This window comes from Anolis carolinensis, chromosome 1, assembly GCF_035594765.1.
Source record: "Anolis carolinensis isolate JA03-04 chromosome 1, rAnoCar3.1.pri, whole genome shotgun sequence".
Classification (NCBI taxonomy): domain Eukaryota; kingdom Metazoa; phylum Chordata; class Lepidosauria; order Squamata; family Dactyloidae; genus Anolis; species Anolis carolinensis.
The window spans coordinates 36,177,293-36,198,675 of NC_085841.1; the positions used below are offsets into that span (position 1 = coordinate 36,177,293).

The 21,383-nt window shown below is 43.8% G+C and overlaps 1 protein-coding gene across 2 annotated transcripts; it reads left to right on the forward strand.

Annotated features, from left to right (window-relative positions):
• hlx (H2.0 like homeobox) lies at positions 1-21,114 on the forward strand. 2 transcript variants are annotated; one of them, XM_062972365.1, is made up of 4 exons: positions 3-682; positions 7,103-7,288; positions 9,548-9,732; positions 17,342-21,114. In XM_062972365.1, the coding sequence occupies exons 1-4, from the start codon at positions 211-213 to the stop codon at positions 17,744-17,746; spliced, it is 1,248 nt and encodes a 415-aa protein (XP_062828435.1). In that variant the 5' UTR covers positions 3-210; the 3' UTR covers positions 17,747-21,114. The 2 variants fall into 2 exon arrangements, with proteins under 2 accessions (XP_062828444.1, XP_062828435.1); XM_062972374.1 differs by lacking the exon at positions 7,103-7,288 and having other exon boundaries at positions 1-682.
• Positions 21,115-21,383: the final 269 nt, after the last annotated feature.

The window sequence follows — 21,383 nt, forward strand, 5'->3', positions numbered from 1 at the left end:
GTTCCTTTCGCCGCAGGGCTGGGCGGCGGAGCGGGCGGGTCCACTTTGGTTCCTCCCCTTTTTCTTCCCGAGGAGAGAGAGCGAGAGAGGCGCCTCTGCCGCTTGGCTGTGTTTGCTTGTTGTTATTTGGTTTGACGCGCCCGTCCGTCCCGGCTTCGTTCCAGCGATGCCGCGGCGCTGAGCTCTTCGACTTCGGGTTGCCTTTTCAGGATGTATACGGCAGGGCTGGCTCCCTTCTACGCCTCCAACTTGAGCTTGTGGTCCGCGGCGGCGTATTGCAGCCCCGGCGGGTCGGGCGGCTGCTTCAACTTGGAGCCGTCGGGGCTCAAGAAGCCGTCTTTCTGCATCGCGGACATCCTGCACGCCGCGGCCGGAGGGGAAGCCTCGGGGCTGGAGGGGCTGCCGCTGGGCGCCGCCGTCCACGCGCATGCGCATTTCCACGCCGCCGCCGCCGCCGCCGCCGCCTCTTCTTCTCCGCTCCGGCCCACGCCGCTCGTGGCCCCGGAGCCCGCTTTCCAGGCCCGGCTCTCGCCCCTTTCGGCGCCTTACCCGCCTCCTCCTCCTCCAGGAAGGGGCCAAGCGCCTCCCCTGGCCCCTTCCAGCAAGGACTTGAAGTTTGGCATTGACCGCATCTTGTCCGCCGAGTTTGACCCGAAGCTGAAGGAAAGCAACACGCTCAGAGGTATTTGACACTCCAGCCCAGACACCAGGGCAGGCCTGGGCCAACTTGGACCCTCCAGAGGTTTTGGACTTCAACACCCACCATTCCTAACAGCCTCAGGCCCTTTACTTTTCCCCCTCAGCCGCTTAATCGGCTGAGGGGGGAAAGGAAGGGGCCTGAGGCTGTTAGGAATGGTGGGAGTTGGAGTCCAAAACCTCTGGAGGATCCAAGTTGGCCCAGGCCTGCACAAGAGCTCCCCCCCAACCAGTTAAAATACTAATACTGCTACTAATAATAAGTAACAGACACTAGACCACACAGGTATTATTAATAATGGTAATAATAATGACACTCGACTGCCCTGGTTTTCAATCCCACCCGGATTTAATGTCACCCACCTCGCAAAGGGTCGATGTTTGTGTATTTCTGGGTGCATTTACACTGCAGAATTAACGCGCTTTGATACCCCTTGGATTGCCATAGACTCCATGCTGTGGGATCCTGGCAGTTGTAGTTTGGTGAGTTTAAAGGGAGTTACTGCCTGCCACGTGGGATCAGTTTTATTTCCCCACGTTTCCCACTTAAGGAGTGTTAGGAATTTGTTTTTTGGCTGCAGGGAATATATAATCTCGCCTTCATCATTTTAATGGGGTGACTTTGGAAAGGGATAAACATAGATAGGATGTGTGTGTATAGGATATATATAGGATGTGTATATATATATGATATCATCGTAGAGAGATATACACATAGGATATATATAGAATATATAGCATATATAGAGAGAGTTTGTGTGTGTGTGTGTGTGTGTAACGGCGCTCCATGCAGTCATGCCGGCCACATGACCTTGGAGGTGTCTAGGACAACGCCGGCTCTTCGGCTTAGAAATGGAGATGAGCATCAACCCCCAGAGTCAGACATGACTGGACTTAACGCAGGGGAAACCTTTACCTTTTTTTATAGGATACATACAGGTCAGGTGTCAGACATATATCTATGTATGTCTGAAATCTTTATTTGGGTGCCTGATCTGGGCCCATAGACTAAATCCATTTATATATGTATGGGTGTGTATACATAGGTTTCAGGCATATGTATGTATGTTTGAAACCTTTACTTGGGTGCCTGATCTGGACCCACAGATTAAATCCACATTTATATATGTATGTGGATTTAATCTGTGGGTCCAGGTCAGGCACCCAAGTAAAAGTTTCAGAACATAATTCCATACCCGTAAAGATTCCCGATTCCCGCGGCTGAGATTCACTTTAACACATTTAGCCACACTTTGAAGAGTACAGGTGAGTCTCCACTGTAGAGTTGACGCACTTTGGCACCACTTTTAACTGCCATGGCACAATGTTACAGAATCATGTGAGTTGTAGTTTTACACCATCTCTAGCCTTCTCTGCCCTCTACTGCGTTCTTTTCTACAATGTAGATGTCTCTTGAAACAGAAACCTCCCGACGGTTTGGACTTCTCTTGTCTCAGAGCGTGGATTACTGTATTTGGGGCTACACTTTCCAGAATCCTCAAACTGCGGGGGGAGGGGGTCTGTGTCGTTTCGACCCAAAAAGTAACTTCTTCGAGGTCTTATTGATCCTACTGGAGAGGGAGAGAAAGACATTAATGCAAAAAAAAAAAAAAAATCCGGAAGATCAAGATCCGTATGGTTTCGGTTCCTCATCCGAAAGGGCAGGTCCCCATTACAAGGGTTTGGAGGGTTAAAAGGAGAAGGGACAGTGTTGCTGGCCTGCCACATATCATTGCTTTGGTGCCGCGGTTCTGTAATCCATCAGAAGGAAACCAAAAATGTCTCTTTATTCGCTATAGGTCAGTCGGGGGTGAGGAGGAAAACAAAACTGCGCTCTTACTCACCACTGAGGAGCCAGATTTGTGTCCATATTGTAGAATAAATGCAGTTCGGCATCGCTTTAACCGCCAAGGCTCGAGGCTGTGGAATCGTCGGATCTGCAGTTCCGTGAGAGAAGGCTGAAGGCCATGTAAACTATAACTGCCACAAATCCATAGCCTTGAGCCATGGCGAGTTAAAGTGGTGTCAAACTGCATCAAATCTTCGAAGTAGATGCTCCGAAGTCCTTCTCGCAGGCTCTTTAAACGACCCTCCAAACCTGAGGACAGGTCCTTTTGACCCCCAAAGGCTTCCCCTATAAATATAAATGCTTCTCCCGAATATATCTTACCAAGGATGAGAAACTGAGGCTGAGGACATTTTTCAATGCAGTTGCTAATGCGAGTTAAGTCGCCTTGCGACTAAGTTCAAACCCCAAACGGCGTTAACTGTTCCCATTAATTAGAGGGGGGAGTCCATTATTCAAATTAGTTTTGCTTCTTGAATGCTGAGGGTCGTCCTTCCACGAATGTAGTATAATATTATATAATATATCAATCAATCAAAACAAACTCGTTGTGACCAAAGTGTTATTCTCGGGGAATACCATTATTTATTTATTTTATTTATTTACAGTATTTATATTCTGCCCTTCTCACCCGAAGGGGACTCAGGGCGTATCACATTATAACACACATAGGGCAAACATTCAATGCCCACAAACACATCAAACAGGGACTGAGAGACACACGCAGAGGCAAGTATTTGCATTATATTTTGTATTATATTATATTCGAGGAAGGACCACCCTCAGCATTCAGGAAGCAAAACTAATTTGAATAATTATAATAAGTGTGTATATATATTTCTATCTATATATAATATTATACTTATATTTTGTATTAAGGCCTATAGGTTAGTTAGTAATACTTATGGCTTGGCTCCCAATCCCAGGGCATCAAATTCTCAATAAATTTGGGACATACGTTGGGACAAACTAACTTCAGCGGATTCTTAGCCAATAAGCAAATACAGTAGAGTCTCACTAATCCAAGCTAAACGGGCCAGCAGAAGCTTGGATAAGCGAATATCTTGGATTATAAGGACTGATCAAGGAAAAGCCTATTAAACATCAAATTAGGTTATGATTTTACAAATTAAGCACCAAAACTTCATGTTATACAACAAATTTGACAGAAAAAGTAGTTCAATACGCAGTAATGTTATGTTGTAATTACTGTATTTATGAATTTAGTACCAAAATATCACGATATATTGGAAACATTGACTACAAAAATGGCTTGGATTATCCAGAGGCTTGGATAAGCGAGGCTTGGATTAGTGAGACTCTACTGTAATACAAACAAGTTCCTTCCTCCCATTCTAACAAGTAGGTAGTCTCCTGGCTCTTCAAGGGTTAACAGATTAATGCTGACATCAGCTTTCGTCCACCACCCTCTTCTTCGGCTGCAAGGAAATGTTGCAATCCAGGGGGGGAAAAGCGTATGCCATCACAAATGGGTATTTCCGCTGCCACACGCAAATCATCAGTTGCAGTAATCTATATTGTAGAATTAATGCAGTTTGAGACCGCTTTCATCGCCACGGCTCAGCGCTATGGAATCCTGGGAGTTTTAGTTTTGGGAGAACTACAGTTTCTATCATTTCGGTATTGATTTGTGTGAGAGATGCCCGCATCTACACTGCTATGCAAACCGGTTTCTGAATCCAGATGATCTGCTTAGATTATATTGCAGTGTAGACTCCTCTCGCTCAAAGCGGATCATCTGAATTCAGAAACATATGCCATTGTAGATCCAGCCTTAACAGTGGTGTCAAATTAATTATTAAGTATTAATTATATAATGTAGACCCGATCTTAGTTCAAATAAACTCTCTTTTCTCCTTTGTTCTGGGAATACAACCCACAAGGGGCAAATCTCTGGAGCTGTGGTGGAGAAACAGGTCGCCCTTTAAAAAGCCTTGTTTCCCAAACAAATGTTAGTCTGTAAATAAGTACCTCTTATTTTTCCTCCTTTCCTTCTCCTCTTTGGCGTCGCCCATCTCGAGACTTTTCCTGGGAGGAGGGACTCGTTTAGGGCAGGCCTTTCGGGCCCGATCCGCAGCCCTTCTTTTAGAAAGTCAAGATTTCTCGCGTGAAATTCTTTTTGGCGAAGAGATCCAGTCAGTCCCCTCTACTGAACCTATTCCAGATGCCTTCGCGTTTTTTTTTTTACCAGGACCGAGTTAGGGATTATAGCATTCCCCCAACATTTAAGAAGTTTTATAGTTTTTCCTCCAGTCGCTATATTCCTAGCATTGCAGACACAGACAAGGAAATGTTTTCAGTGCTTCCTAGGCAGAACTCTGCCATTGCTGGTCACTTTGCCTGACCCTTCGCTTTGGGTAAAGTCCATTCCTAAAGGCTCAGCTGGAGGTGAAAGTGACTTTTCTTATGAGCTGTCACATTGATGACGACTTCTGGCAAATTAATGCAGTTTGACACCATTTCAACTGTAATGGCTCAATGCTAGGGGATCGAGGGAGTTTTAGCTTTACAAGGTCTTTGGCCTTCCCTACCGAAGAGTGCTGGTGCCTCTCCAAACTGCAAATCCAACGATTCCATAACCTTGAACCAATTGCAGTTCAAGTGGTGTCGAAAAGCGTCTCAGTGTGTTGTGGAAGGCTTTCATGGCCGGAATCACTGGGTTGCTGTGGGTTTTTCCGAGCTGTACGATCATGTTCCAGAAGCATTCTCTCCTGTCGTTTCGCCCACATCTATGGCAGGCATCCTCAAAGATTGTGAGGTTTGTTGGAAACTAGGCAAGTGGGGGTTATATATCTGTGGAAGGTCCAGGGTGGGAGAATGAACTCTTGTCTGCCTGAGGTAGGTGTGAATGTTGCAATTGGCCAGCTTGATTAGCATTGAATAGCCTCGCAGTGTCAAAGCCTGGCTGCTTCCTGCCTAGGGGAATCCTTTGTTGGGAAGTATTAGCTGACCCTGACTGTTTCCTGTCTGGAACTCATCTGTCTTCCGAGTGTTGTTCTTTATTTACTGTACTTATTTAGAGTTTTTTTAAAAAAAAATATTGGTAGCCAAATTGTGTTCATTTTCATGGTTTCCTCCTTTCTGTTAAAATTGTCCACATACTTGTGGATTTCAATGGCTTCTCTGTGTAGTCTGACATAGTGGCTGTTGGGAGTGGTCCAGCATTTATGTGTTCTCAAATAATCTGCTATATCCAGGTTGGTTCATCAAGTGCTCTGCTATGGCTGACTTCTCTGGTTAGATTAGTCTTTCATGTTCTTTGATTTGTGTTTGAGCACTTGATGAACCAACCTGGACACAACATATTATTTGAGTGTCTACCGTATACCATACAGTTGTGGACAAGTCTGCATATGGATCACCAAACGCAGCATTGCCCGAACACGATTCAAGGAGCACGAAAGGCACTGCAGACGAGCTCAACCAAAGAGGACAGCCATAGCAGAGCACTTGATGAACCAACCTGGACACAGCGTATTATTTGAGAACACAGAAATGCTCGACCACTCAAACAACCACCATGTCAGACTACACAGAGAAGCCATTGAAATCCTCAAGCATATAGACCAGTGGTTCTCAACCTGTGCGTCCCCGGGTGTTTTGCCTACAACTTCCAGAAATCCCAGCTAGTTTAGCAGCTGTTAGGATTCTGGGAGTTGTAAACCAAAACATCTGGGAACCCACAGGTTGAGAACCAGTAATGTAGACAATTTCAACAGAAAGGAGCAAACCATGAAAATGAACACATTCGGGCTACCAGTATTCAAAAACTCTGAAATCAGGGCATCAAATAAAGAACAACACAGGATAATTCCAGACAGAAAACAACCAGGGCCAGGTAACACCTCCCAACAAAAGATCCCCCCCCCTCACTAAGAGGCCACTCCTTGAAGTTGCAAGGCCATTTAATGCTAATCAAGGTGGCCAATTGTTACATTAACACTTGTCCCAAATTCTTTCTACAACCCTGGACTTTTCACCGATATAGACACCCCATTTGACTAGTTTCCAACAGACCACACAATCTCTGAGGATGCCTGCCATAGATGCGGGTGAAAAGTCAGGAGAGAATGCTTCTGGAACATGTGGTCGATCAGTGGTCTCCAAATTTTGATCCTTCAGCTTTGGATTTCATCTGGATCCCGTGAGGGAGAAAAGCGGGATAGAAATAAAGATGTATTATTATTCATTTTTCCCAGAACCCCCAGGCTACTTGGCCAACAGATTCGGGAGGGGGGGGGGCGTTGTGGGGTACGCCCAAGGTCACCCTTCCCTGGAGTTTTGATGCAGAGGCTTTGAGGGCGTGTGTCTGAATGGCAGAACGGGATTGGAACCCTTGTCTCCAGAGTATTGCACTTAATTCCACAGTGCTAGAGATTTGGGGACGGAGAAAAAAACGAATATGGGAATTTTATTTCTTTTGGGGAGAGGACCCCCATTTGCCCCCTCGTTCCTCCCCCCCCCCCCAGCGGTGGGATCCAGGTCCGTGTGGGTGCGTGGCGCCGGGTAACCCGCTCTGCTTGTTCCTGTCGCCCGCAGATCTGACCTCCTTGTTAAGCTCCAGCCGCCCAAGCGGGCTCCACGGGCCCCCCGCCTTACCGCCTCCAGCCGGCCAGTTCTTCGCCTCCTTAGAGCCCATAAACGAGACCACTTCCGGAATCTTGGGCCCCTTAAACGCCACCCCAAGGAGTTCAGTTCCGCACCAGTTTCAGGACACTTTTCCAGGTACAGCCCCGCTTCCTTCCTTTCTCTTTCTCTCGCTCTCTCTCGCTCTCTCAGCAGGGCTTCTTGTGCCCTCCTCGCTTCTGCTCCCTGGGTTTGGGGAGAAATAGAATAATCTCCGAGGATGATTATATCTGGGGAACTAAAGTTTAGGCTTCGACTTAGCCGAGCTCTTTAAAAAGTAACCTTCACTTCTCACCCAAAACTAAAACCACAAAATCCCCAAAAGGAAATAGGTCCAGGGTGAAAACCTTGCTGTGGCATTTCTTTTATCAGAAGACTCTTCGTCCTTTCAGTGTATTTTTCTCTGTGGAGGTACTTAGGTACAAAGGAAAATGGGTTCTGGGTTGCTGTGCGTTTTCCGGGCTCTATGGCCATGTTCCAGAAGCAGTCTCTCCTGACGTTTCGCCCCCTTCTAAGGCAGGCATCCTCAGAGGTTGTGAATATACAGTACTTCATAACCACTGAGGATGCCTGCCATAGTTATGGGTTGCTGTGAGTTTTCCGGTCTGTATGGCCATGTTCCAGAAGCATTCTTTTCTGATTTTTCTCCCACATCTATGGCAGGCATCCTCAGAGGTTGTGAATATACAGTACTTCATAACCTCTGAGGATGCCTGCCATAGTTGTGGGCGAAAAATCAGAAAAGAATGCTTCTGGAACATGGCCATATAACCCAGAAAACTCACAGCAACCCAGTGATTCCGGCCATGAAAGCCTTCGTCAACACATTGAAAATGGGTTTCTTGGAACTACAAAAACAAGTATCCACTGCTATAGTAGTACAAAAGTTTTGAATGTTATTAAACATATATTTAGTTCAATGTATCAATATGAATGCCAACACAAATGAAGCCGGTGCTAAACAGTCAAACATAAGACTATTGCATTCACAGTAAAAAGAATTTTCGAATTGTCTCACTTCTTATACACAATAATTGTTCTTATTTCTTGATTAAGAAAGAGTAGACTCCAAATTCACAGCCGGGTTTCGACTCAAGAGAGCCTTCCTCAGGTGGAATGTAGTCTGTTCTCTGAGTTGTTTAGGATCCATATTTTCAGGCAAACAGCACAGATAATAGACTACATTCCACCCGACATTAAGATCATCTTGAGTCGAAACTGGTTGTGAATTTGGAGTCTACTCTTTCTTAGTAAAGAAATAAGAACAATGATTGTGAATGAGAAGAGGAGTCAATTCATCTTTCAAGAGAAAAATAAGAAAATTCTTTTGCCTGTGAATGTTAACAGTCGTATGTTTTTACTGTTTATTTGTGTTTGTATAACTACCGAGGTTTCATATGGAGGTACTTACATCTGTCAGACCCAGGCTGGATCTACACCATTTTATAATCCTGATTATCCAAGCAGATAATCCACATTGCTTGCTTTATTATATGAAAGAGTATATATTATTATATTATACTCTGCCATATGTAGTGCAGCGGGTTAACCCCCTGAGCTGCTGAACTTGCTAACCGAAAGGTCAGCGGTTGGAATCGGGGAGCAGGGTGAGCTTCCACTGTTAGCCCCAGCTTCTGCCAACCTAGTAGTTCAGCCGGCGCTCTGTGCAGTCATGCTGGCCACATGACCTTGGAGGTGTCTATGGATAACTCTGGGTCGCTTAGAAATGGAGATAAGCACCCAGAGTCTGACATGACTAGGCTTAATGTCAGTAGAAAACCTTTACCTTTTACTCTGCCATGTAATCCAGTTCAAAGCAGATAATCTGGATTTTACATGGCAGTCTAGATCCAGTTTGAAACACAAACAAATAAGGATGGATCCTTAGAGGGTTTCCTATCAAACTTGAAGGGCGTATTTACACAGTAAATTAATGAATGCAGTTTGACACCGCTATAACTGTCATGTCACTCTGCTGTGGAATTTTAGGATTTGTAGTGTGGTGAGGTTCCAGCGCTCTTTGGCAGGGGAGGCCTTGTAAATCTGCAAACTCCCGGGATTTTATGGCATTGGGACGTGGCAGTAGAAGTGGTATTTGCCGGGGAAAGTTTGGAAGTTGGACAAAAATAAACATGGACAAACAAAAGTAAACAAACATTGTTCACAACAAAGTGTTGTCTGGCAAAGGCGAAATGCATTGTTTGGGCGCCTCCTGAAAACACCAGTGGATCTATTATTAGACTCAGGACACTACAGACTCGGCCATTGGGCAGGGAGGCCTCTTTGGGTTTCGTCAAGTCATTCAGTTGTGTCTCTTCTCTTTTTCTTCCTTTCTTTTCCGTGGAAACCCCTTTCTAGGTCCCTATGCGGTGCTCACCAAAGACACTCTGCCTCAGACCTACAAAAGGAAACGCTCCTGGTCCCGGGCGGTGTTTTCCAACCTCCAAAGGAAAGGGCTGGAGAAACGCTTCGAAATCCAGAAATATGTCACCAAACCGGACAGAAAGCAGCTGGCCGCCATGCTAGGACTCACCGATGCCCAAGTAAGCCGACAAGCCGGATCAAGACCCTTTGGTTTAAATAGACATGCTATTTTTTACATTCATTTTAACTTCTGGTCTCACTACTACTGCCTTCAGAGTGGCTCTGAGTTATGTCCCCCACTTATCACTGGGTTTCCTACCAAGCTTTTTTAGAGGCGGGTTGCCATAGATTTCCTCACAGGTTGAAAGAGTGGGTTTCAATAATACAGCAGGGATTTTAACCTTGATCTAGAGTGCATCTACATTGTAAGAATTAAGCAGTTTGACCCCTTGGCCCTCCAGGTGTTTTGGACTTTAACTCCCACCATTCCTAACAGCCTCAGGTCCCTTCCTTTTCCCCCTTAAGTGGCTGAGGAGGAAAAGGAAGGGGCCTGAGGCTGTTAGGAATGGTGGGAGTTGAAGTCCAAAACACCTGGAGGGCAAATTTGAAATGTGAGACACAATATATGCACCTAAAATACAAAATTCCCCTTCTGTTTACTCCCACCACTTTCCTGTTTTCTCCCTCCTGCTACTGTAGCAAATACTTTAGGTAAGGAGGACATGCACAAATCAAATAGTCTTCTTAAAATGGATTTTAGTTAATGATAGGTTTTCAAATAGATTCTGACTCATCTTAGGGCATTTCTTGGCCAGTTGTATTCAGAGGAAAGAGTGTGACTTGTCTAAGATGCCCAAAGACAGTGATTTAGGCCCTGGTTTTAGGTCCTTGTCCAATACTGAAGCCTTGACACTATGCTGGTTCTACCAAAAAATATAGAAAAGAAAGGGAGGAAGGATGGGGGAGAGAGAAAGGAAGAGAGTAAAAAAGGAAAGGAAAGACTAATAAAGTTGTCCCTAATATGCTCAGACACAGACCCATAGAGTTCTCAGCAAGCACAAGGACCACATGCCTTACTCCAACTCAAAGGCCCAGTCAACTCCATGAAATCCAACTCAGTTCAGTAAGGTGCTTATTTAGAGAAATATGCCCCAGGATTAAAGTATTACATTTTTCTTTGGTAGACTAAAGTATAGGTTGCCAAGGAATTTACAATCAAAGCTTGTTACTTAAGGCTGAGCCTGATGCATGCAGTCCTGTTTACTACAAAGTAAATAAACAGGGGAATACCTCTTTCCTTGGGATAACAGGCTAAAGCTCAGACCTATTGTGATTCCCAGCTTGAATAGATCCATAGAATCAATTTATTTACACTCCTGTTGATTTTTAATGTTTTTTAATTCACTCAGGGCCTGCTTCTGCAATAAGAAATGGGTGTGTGCCTTCAAATTGACTTCTGAATGCATATGGGTTTTCATTGGGTGCTTCTACACTGTTTAATAATAATAGTAATAATAATAATAATAATAATAATAATAGTCCTAGACACTTGGGAAGTGTCCAGATATGTGATCGAATACAAAAATCAGAATAGTGATCTTGTTTACTGTCAATTAATCTTTTTGTGCATCAAATAGTAATAATGTTACATCACATAATAATAATAATAATAATAATAATAATAATAATAATAATACATCACACAGTCCTAGACACTTAGGAAGTGTCTGACATGTGATCGAATACAAAAGCCAGGATTGTGATCTTGTTTGCTCTGAACTAATCTTGTTAAACATCAAATAATAATAATAATAATAATAATAATAATCATCATCATCATCATCATCATCATCATCATCATAATACATCACATACACAATACATAATACGGTAATAATAATATATCAGATAGTTCTAGACACTTGGGATGTGTCTGAGGTGTGATCAGATACAAAAGCCAGCATAGCGATCTTGTTTGCTGTGAACTAATCTTGTTGTGCATGAAATAATAATAATAATAACTATTATTTTATTTCCTGCCTTTTGACACCACCTGAACTACCACAGCTGAATGCTATAGAATCATGGGAGTTGTAGTTTTACAAGGTTTTAAGCCTTCTTAGCTAAAAAGTGCTGGTACTTCACAGAACTACAAATCCCAGGATTCCATAGCATTGAGCCATGGCAGTGAAAATGGTGTCAAACTGTATGAATTCAAAAGTGTGCTACTCAATAGGTGGTCTTGGCAAATTCCCTCCTCTGAAATATAACCAGCACCTGGTCTGGGTTGGTGACCTCCCATCCAGATACTAACCAGGGCTGACCCTGCTTAGCCACGAAGACCAGACAAGATCTGGCAACTTTAGGGCACCGAGGCAAGGTCTAGGGAGTAGGAGGGGGAAATGTTTACTTCTTGTGATCTTTCCCTCGCCCTCTCTCCCGCTTGTAAAGCAGGGTCGTGCTAACAGGCGAGATTTCCACATTGCTTGGGGCTTAGTAATGCAGTAAATACACGTCGATTGAGTGAACTGAAGCGAGTGGGTGGATGATGGGGAGTGGGGAGTGGTGGGGGGAGGAGAAGATTTATGTCCCTTGCACCCGGCGTGTTTATTTTGGCGGCTAAAAAAGGGGGGAAGCCAGCAAAAGGCAGGAGGACGACAAAGGCTGGGAGGAGAGATGAAGATCGGAGGCATAAAGTCCAGGGAGAACTTTGAAAGGAAAGGAGACCAAGTTGGGACGGAGATTCCAAGCGGGGAAAATCCCCAGCTTTTGAGAAAGAAAAGAGACCCCCCCCCCTCAGCAAGTCTTTAAAAGGAAGAAAGTGCAGAGAAATCCAACTTGTGTGATGTCCCTCCAAATCTTCCCGAGTCTCCTTAATGTTGACCCTAAGCCAGGAGAGGAAAAGACCATCCTGATCTCAGCCTTGGCCTGAAATCCCATTGAAAAGATCAAAGCCTGTCTTTTCTCCAGGGCTGATGTTGAATGGGTTAGGAGACAGAAAATACATTCTTTTTTTCTTTCTGCTTGGCCTTATGGAAAGATGTTTTGATCCTTCCTATCCAAACACGGATTTTACTCCAAGTTACAACAGGGCTTTCTGCAAGTCATATTCAGCACAACTATAAAGCTTTCTCTTCTCAGAATTATTTGTCTGTCTAGAATCTTCATAATTGGGGAATCATATTTTGTTTTATTTTTCTGCCTATCTAGGCAAACGGAGACAAGGACATTGATCTTTCCAAAAAGAATTCTCTCTCTGCACCCCAAATTATCCAGTCCCAAAATGTAACATTTTCTGTCCCTTTGCTTTGGAGTCTAAAGTATAATTCTGAAGTTTTAAATTTGGGGACAGAAAGAAAATGTTATGGGGGTTAGATAAGGGCAGCTGGCTCTTCTGGAGTGAGAGAATTGGTAGTCTGCAAGGACGCCCAGGGGACGCCTGGATTTTTTTTTGATGTTTTATCATCCTGTGGGAAGTTTCTTTTATGTCCCCTCACGGGAGCTGGAGCTGACAGAAGGAGCTCACCTGCTCTTTCTGGATTGGAACCTCCGACTTGTCAGTCAGCAGTCCTGCCAGCACAAGGGTTTAATCCAGTGCTCCATATGTCTGCTGCTGGTGGTAGAATAAAGGTACTCCTGACTTCATTTAGCAAGATGGGGTATATGACCCCATATATACCCCTAGCCTTTCATCCATTTACCTGGGTTCATCCTACTGAACGCGGAGGGTTTTATTTCTGAGTAAAAATAGATTTCATTTGGTATGGATGGATTAATGCTCTGTGTTTGGATCTGTGGCCAGTACATTCAGAATGGAAAGGCCTAGTGTGTCCTATATCCTCTATCTATCTATATAGAATATACATTAGAACAGTAAAGACAAATATCACTTAGGTAAAAAAAAAGTCTAGTGTATCCTATATCCTCTGTGTGTGTGTGTGTGTGTATGATTTTACATAGGATTTGTGTTATATTAGAATATATATTCTAATATGTGTGTATGTATGTATATATATGTATATATATATATGTGTGTGTATGTGTGTGTGTACACACACACACACACTATATATATGAGAGATACAAAGCCTGTCTGTCTATATTTCAGATTTCAGTATTAATGTTAAAATACACAGTAGGATTTTACACAGAATTTGTGCTACCTTAGAACAGTAAAGACAAATATTACTTAGATAAAAAGGCCTGGTGTGTCCTATATCCTATACATATACATGTACATATACAGTAGATTCTCACTTATCCAACACTCACTTATCCAATGTTCTGGATTATCCAACGCATTTTTGTAGTCAATGATTTCAAAACATTGTGATATTTTGGTGCTAAATTCGTAAATACAGTAATTACTACATAGCATTACTGCATATTGAACTACTTTTTCTATCAAATTTGTTGTATAACATGATGTTTTGGTGCTTAATTTGTAAAATCATAACCTAATTTGATGTTTAATAGGCTTTTCCTTAATCCCTCCTTATTATCCAACATATTCACTTATCCAACCTTCTGCCAGCCATTTATGTTGGATAAGTGAGACTCTACTGTATATATGATTTTACATAGGATCTGTGCTACATTAGAACAGTAAAGACAAATATCACTTTGGTAAAAAAAAAGGCTGGTGTGTCCTATGTCCTGTGTGTGTGTGTGTGTGTGAGAGAGAGAGAGATACAAAGCCTGTCTGTTCATATTTCATATTTCAGTACAAATATCTCTTAGATAAAAAGGCCTAGTGTCACCTATATCCTCTCTCTCTATGTATATATAGTGAGAGGATATAGGACACACTAGGCCTTTTTTACCTAAGTGATATTTGTCTTTACTGTTCTAATGTAGTACAAATCCTATGTAAAATAATACTACCTATTTTTAACATTAATAGTGAAATCTGAAATATAGACAGACAGGCTTTGTATTTCATACACATACATACATACACACACACACAGAGGATATGGGACACACTAGACCAGGGGTCCTCATATTTTTTAAGCCCATCCACAATCCTTCAGACTGTTGAGGGGCCGAATTATCATTTTAAAAAATACGAACAAATTCTTATGCACACTGCACATGTCTTATTTGTAGTGCAAAACAACAACAACGAAAGAACAATACAATATTTTAAAATAAAAACAATTTTAACCAACATAAATTTATCAGGATTTCAATGGGAAGTGTGGGCCTGCTTCTGGCCAATGAAACAGTCAAGTTAATTAGGATTGTTGTTGTTGTGTGCCTTCAAGTCATTTCAGACTTTGGGCAAGCCTAAGTCTAAAACTGAGTGGGGGGGGGGGGGTTTAGTTTGGGGACCCCTGCCCTAGACCTTTCTAGTCTGAAAGTACTGGCCATAGATCCAAACACAGAGCTTTAACTCATCCATACTGAACATGGCGGGTTTTATATCCGACCACTCCCAATAATGGGGTTTAGGAAAAGGTAAAAGAGATCTAGGACTGCAGCCTTAATCTCTCCCATGGCAAACAACTCGGTTTAAAACTCGGATTATGTCTTTCTCATGTATTTGTCGTCTGAAGAGCCATTCCGGAGCATTCGCTAAATCAGAGTAAATATCAACGCGTTCAAAAGACCCCTTTTAAAAGAAGCACAGGATCCCTGTGTCGTTTTGGAAACGGGAGTTCTTTAGGCTTATTTACCTTAAGAACTCTAAGCGGCGGCTGCGACCTGTCCACGGGGATGGAAGGTTTTCCTTTCCCCAAATAAACGCGCCTCCATTAGCGCTTCCATCCCAGTGGGATTTCATTTCTTTTGAGGATCGGGACCTAAGCCGTCTCTTGAGTCTCACTGGAGCTTTAGTGTGTGTGTGTGTGGGGGGGGGGGGGGGGGGGAGGAGAGCTTCAATTTACTATGCACTGCTATTTTCTCTGAGGGTGAAACAACCATTTCTTACGGAGTGTCGTTTTCGAGGAAGGAAAGCCGCAGTTTGCGATGGATTTTGCCCGTTGTTGTTAAAATCCGATTTACCGCGATTTACACCTAATTGCGGGAGGTATCCATAGACTTCCATTAGGCGTCACTGTGAAGGCAGAATCTGCGCCTCTTATACAAGGATTTCCATCTTCTACAAGGATTTCCATCTTTATGAAGTTTTCCACCTTTTTTCTAAGAACTCGGAAATATTTCGCTCTGTCTGCATTGATTCGAATATTGTTGTATAAAGAATCGGAGTTTTTTCTTTGCTCGCATCTGTTCATCCCAGGCATTAAGTGCTTGTAGGTGTGAGGCAGTTATGGCAGAAAGGAAGGAAGGGGGAATGGAGACAAGGGGAGGGGGGAAGCCCCGAGCCCAACAGGGATAATTCCAACAGACATATTGAAAATAATCTATTGATGGGTGTGTATTTGTTTTTAAGTCTCCTGTCCACTTATAGGGATTCTATTAATGTCAAAAGAAAGTAAGGAATCCTCAGAGGTGGTTTTGCCACTTCCTTCCTCTTAGTTTGCAAGATCAGATGGGATCTGATACCTTTAGGTTATCACACTGTAATTGTGATTGTCTTATAGGTATTTTACTATATTTTGTGTATTCTGTTGCACTTTAGTGCTCTTGTAAACTGCTCCAGTCCCTTTTGGGAGATGGTGGTGGGATATAAATAATAATAATAATAATAATAATAATAATTATTATTATTATTATTATTATTTAGCTCCTGTGTGTGTAAAAGTCTGAAAAGTACAGACTTGAAGGCACATGCAGGCATTCAGTTGAACCCATATTGTGTACATTTTATGATTAAGTATATGTATATCATTAATAAGCACACACACACACACTGTTTCCCTTTGTCCTTAAGTATATATTTATATGTATATCACTAATAAATGTGTGTGTGTGTGTGTGTGTGTGTGTGTGTGTGTGTATATATATATACATGATGCACACACACACACACAGTTTCCCTAAAAATAAACCCTAGGGGGATTTTTGAGGATGGTGGAAATATAAGCCATACTTCAAAAATAAGCCCTGGTAGTTACAGGTCATAAAAAGTCTATTTGGAAAAATAAGACATCCCCTGAGAATAAGCCCTGACACATATTTTGGAGCAAACATTAATATAAGACCCTGTTTTATTTTAGGGGTAATAGGGTGTATGTACATGTGTGTGTGTGTGTGTGTGTAACACAAATATATCTAATTCTGATATATACAAAAAGATATATATTTATGTGTATATCACAATTACATGTGAATGTGTGATATACACAAATATATTTAATTGTAGTAATAAAAGGTTTTGTTTTTTTTAAAAAAAAACCTCTAAAATCAGGAGAGTAAATAAAGAACAACACTCTGAAAACAGAGGAATTCCAGACATGAAACAATCAAGGCCAGCTAACACCTCCCAACAAAGGAGGCAGGAATCAGCCAGGCCTTGAAGATGCAAGGCCGTTAAATGCTAATCAAGGTGATTAATTACAACATTCACACTTGCCTCCAACAGACAAGAGTTCTTTCTCCCACCGTGGACATCCCACAGATATATAAACCTCCCTTGCCTAGTTTCCAATATACCTCACAACCTCTGAGGATGCCTGCTATAGATGTGGGCGAAACATCAGGAGAGAATGCTTCTGGAACATGGCCAAACAGCCTGAAAAACTCACAGCAACCCAGTATTTGTTATATACACATAATATGTATAATGGTGATATATATACCTAAATATATGGTCAAAGTGTGTACCCAATGGCGCCACCCTGCATGAATGCTCCTGACGGGCCTCTGGCCTCTCTCTCCTTCCAGGTCAAGGTCTGGTTCCAGAACCGGCGCATGAAGTGGCGCCACTCAAAGGAGGCGCAGGCGCAGAAGGACAAGGAGAAGGAGCCCTCGGAGAAGGAGCCGGTAGGGGGCGCCATGCCCAACGCGGAGGCCCCGGAGCGCAGCCCCAGCCGCTCGGAGGGCGCCGAGGAGGAGAGCGAGAGCAGCGAGGCCGAGTCCTTCGACCTGGAGCCCGGCAGCGACGAGGCGGAGCCGCGGACGGAGAGCGGCGCCACCGCGGAGCAGGCCCTGCCGCAGCAGCTGCCACGGCACAGCCACGAATCCTCGGACCCTGCCGCCTGCCCCGAGGCGCCCCCAGGCCTGGACCACATCAGGGAGCCCTTACGGTGCCCCGAGCAGCCTCCTTTCGGCCTGCGGGACTCCCCGTGACTGCCTTCCTGCCAGCCTTGGCTGGGAAGACGCCCCTGAGCCCAGCCTTGGAGAGATCGCGCCCTCTTGAGAACTGTGGCCTGGTAACCCCGAAACTGGGGTTGGACGGGAGAGAAGAGGGTTAGCAAGCCCTCTTTTCAGGAATGGGGTGGACGGGCGGTCAGAGGCGACTGACTCTCAACTGCTTGCTGGGACTCACCTTTGGACTGGGAAGGGATCCGAGGTAGCTTCCCTAGTTAAGGAGGACGCGGAGTGTAAGGGAGAGCCAGGTCGAAGGTCTCTTCCATCCCTGGCTGCGGAAGGACTACGCTTCCCATGCGCCTCCTGACTCTTCCAACCCCCCCCCCCCCCCCCCCGCACCATCCGCAACGGGAAGCAAGCGTGTCCCTTCCCTCTTACCCTCCCGGCCATCGCCAAATGTGTTGCTTTGTACAATCTGGCCAGGAGAGAAGGGAGAACAAGAGAGACGCGGATAGTAAATAAATGGGTTGTTGAATTCGTGGCGCCTGTTTTTGCGACTAGAAAGAACAGGGTTGGTTCTTCTAAGAGGGGAAGGCAACTGGGGAGGAGGGTTTGGGGTACGAAAATGGCCTGGAGGGGTCGCCTGAGTCTGCACTTCGCTCATCCTCAAGAGAAGATAAAAGGAACATGGGTCAGTTTAGATCAGGCATGGGCAAACTTGGGCCCTTCAGGCGTTTGGGACCTCAGCTCCCACATCTGGAGGGCCCAAGTTTTACCCATGCCTGGTTTAGACTTATAATGCAGTTTGAATTGATATGGGTCTATGTTGTTGTTCTTTATTCCTTCAGTCCCTTCCGACTCTTCTCTGTCGCCTTCGCCACCCCCATCTCCTTCAAGGTCAAGCCAGTCACTTCTAGGATCCCTTTCTTCCATCTTGCCCCTTCCTTTTTCCTTTCATTTTTCCCATCATCATTATCTTCTCCAAGCTTTCCTGTCTTCTCATTATGTGGCCAAAGTACTTCATCTCTGCCTCTAATATTCTTCCCTCAAGTGAGCAGTTGGGCTTTGTTTCCTGGAGAATGGACTGGCTGGGTCTTCTTGCAGTCCAAGGCACTCTCAGGATTTTCCTCCAGCACCACAGTTCAAAAGCTCCTTACCTCCTTCCGCTCAGCTTTCCTTATGGCCCAGCTCTTGCATGCATGGGTTAATATGGGGAATACCATTGCTTTAAAACTATGTTCTCGAGATTGATCTTTGCTCTCCTCTAATTTTCGAGCCTAGAAGTACCCCTCTATTTGCCAGTCATCAATCAGTCTAGCCCCCCCCCCCGCACAATGGGTTAAAACCTTGTGCAGGCAGGACTGTTGACTTGAAGGTTGGATTGCTCACCTGAAGATTGTCGGTTCCAGTCCAACCCGGGAGAGCTTGGATGAGCTTCCTCTGTCATCTCCAGCTCCATGCAGGAACATGAGAGAAGCCTCACACAAAGATGGTAAAACATTGACAATATCCGGGCGACGTAGCAATTCTCTCACACCAGAAGTGACTTGCAGTTTCTGATCCTCCTCGCTTTCAGCCATCTAAGTGGTACTGTCTGCATATCTAAGGTTGTTAATGTTTCTTTCAGCAATTTTAACTCTAGCCTTGGATTCATCAAGGCCAGTAGGTTGCATGTGTTCTGCATACAAGTTGAATAAGTAGGGTGAGAGTATACAGACTTGCCTGGTTCCTTGGCCTGTTTTTACTGTTGCTACTTGGTGGTTATACAGATTCCTCAGGAGACAGGTGACTTGGTATCCCCATACCACCAAGAACTTACCATAATTTATTTTGATTCACACAGTCAAAGACTTTAGAACAGCCAATAAAACAAAAATAGATGTTTTTCTGAAATGCAATATAATGCAGGAAAGAATGTTTCTGGAACATGGCCGTACAGCCCGGAAAACTCACAGCAACCCAGTGATTCCCGCCTTGGACACCACCTCAAACTGCACTGTTTAACTGTAAGCAGGCACAGCTTTAATATGGATTCCAGAGAGAAACTGTTCTCACAGACCAATATTATCTTCACTCCCCATCTGGCATGGCTTTCATGTGCAGTGGAGGAATTGTCCTCTATCTTTAATATCTTCAGCAACACAAATACATTGCCCATATGCAACTGCATTTAAATAAAATTAAAAGTCATCCTATTAATTCCCTTTGAAACAGCTGTCTGTTGGTTCATTGAGCCTGGAAGTTGCCTCAGTCCAAAGCATGCTGCCCTACAAATACTTGTAAGATAGTGAGTGATACAAAACACCCAGCACTACCCAAGGTCTCTGAGCAACTGGACCAAATCCCATGTCTGTTGATTTGAAAGGAAGTTTATTTTAAGTTACATGTGATAGGAATAAGCCATCTTAGCCTTCACACTTACCTGGGGCAGGGAATAAATCCCATCCACTGCTGTGGGAGTGACTTCTGAATGTACAGAAATAATATTTCACAGATTTGGAAAGGATATTGTGAGTCTTCGACTTCTAACCTCTAAAACAGTGGTTCTCAACCTCTGGGTCCCCAGATGTTTTGGCCTTTAACTCCCAGAAATCCTAATCACCTGGGGACCCCCAAGTTGAGAAACACAGCTCTAAAATACCCTACTTCCTGAGAGCTGACCATTCAACCATGGTTTTAAAACCTCCAAGGAGGCCTTTAAAACCATAGTTGGGGGCCCACCACCCTTCCAAGGCAGTCTAGTCCATCCACACTTTTTAATGTATGACTTCTGGGGCTCAATAAGATCCATATTTGAAAGACTACAACACAATGGGAGGTGGGGGTGGAATGTATGATAAAACTAGTGGGATGGATGGAGAGGAGTCCATTCCCACAATGTATTCCAAGGATGGTCATTATAACTGGGAATAAAAATTGAGATTGCAATTAAGCGAAGCCCCTACAACTCTCCCACCTCAAACAAAATTATAAGACAAAAAGAATGACTTCAGAGAAAATAGGTTCAGCATAGGAACCCTGATGTGGACTTTCTCTTTCAGAAATCTAAAGGGGGAAACAACTATCTGTATGCATCTATGGAGACCTATCAGTCTTCAACAGCCATATAAACAAGGATTAAACTGAAACTATTTGTTGTTTTGAAATCTTGGGGGAAGGTCTGTTGCATTTCCAGACTTCTTAGTGGTTATCAGTGGTGTTTCTAATCAGTAATGGATATGACCTGGCTGGATTTGCTTTTCATATCAATCATTTTTGTGTCCCCGACAGACGTGGCACCTTAAAGACCAACCAGTGTATTATATGTATTTGTAAAAGGCTGAGTTGACGTCAGGGGATCAAACGAATATCAAGTTCACATCTGGGCTATAACCTTCTCCTAATAAAGGCATTGCCTATCTTGTGGATTTTGGACTTCAGTTTATTATAGTTTGAGGCTTTCCTGGACGATAGCCCTTTTCATCAGATGGAGTGAAGTGTTATCCAGGATTCCAGGTATAGGTGTTAAAAGGCACACATGGCTGTGGCTAGGACCGGAGACGTGAGAGGAAAATGAAATAACTGGCAGAAGTAATATGCTTATTGACCCTGGCCAGTCACAAAAGTGCTGCTGATACAGAGACTAGTTTCATACTACACAATAGCACTATATCCTGTTCTAACTCGTAATGAATTC

Coding starts and splice junctions, on each gene's coding strand:
- hlx (XM_062972365.1), top strand. CDS start 211: ATGTATACGGCAGGGCTGGCTCCCTTCTACGCCTCCAACTTGAGCTTG. Junction 683..7,102: donor GGAAAGCAACACGCTCAGAG/GTATTTGACACT, acceptor TGTCGCCCGCAG/ATCTGACCTCCTTGTTAAGC. Junction 9,733..17,341: donor TAGGACTCACCGATGCCCAA/GTAAGCCGACAA, acceptor CTCTCCTTCCAG/GTCAAGGTCTGGTTCCAGAA.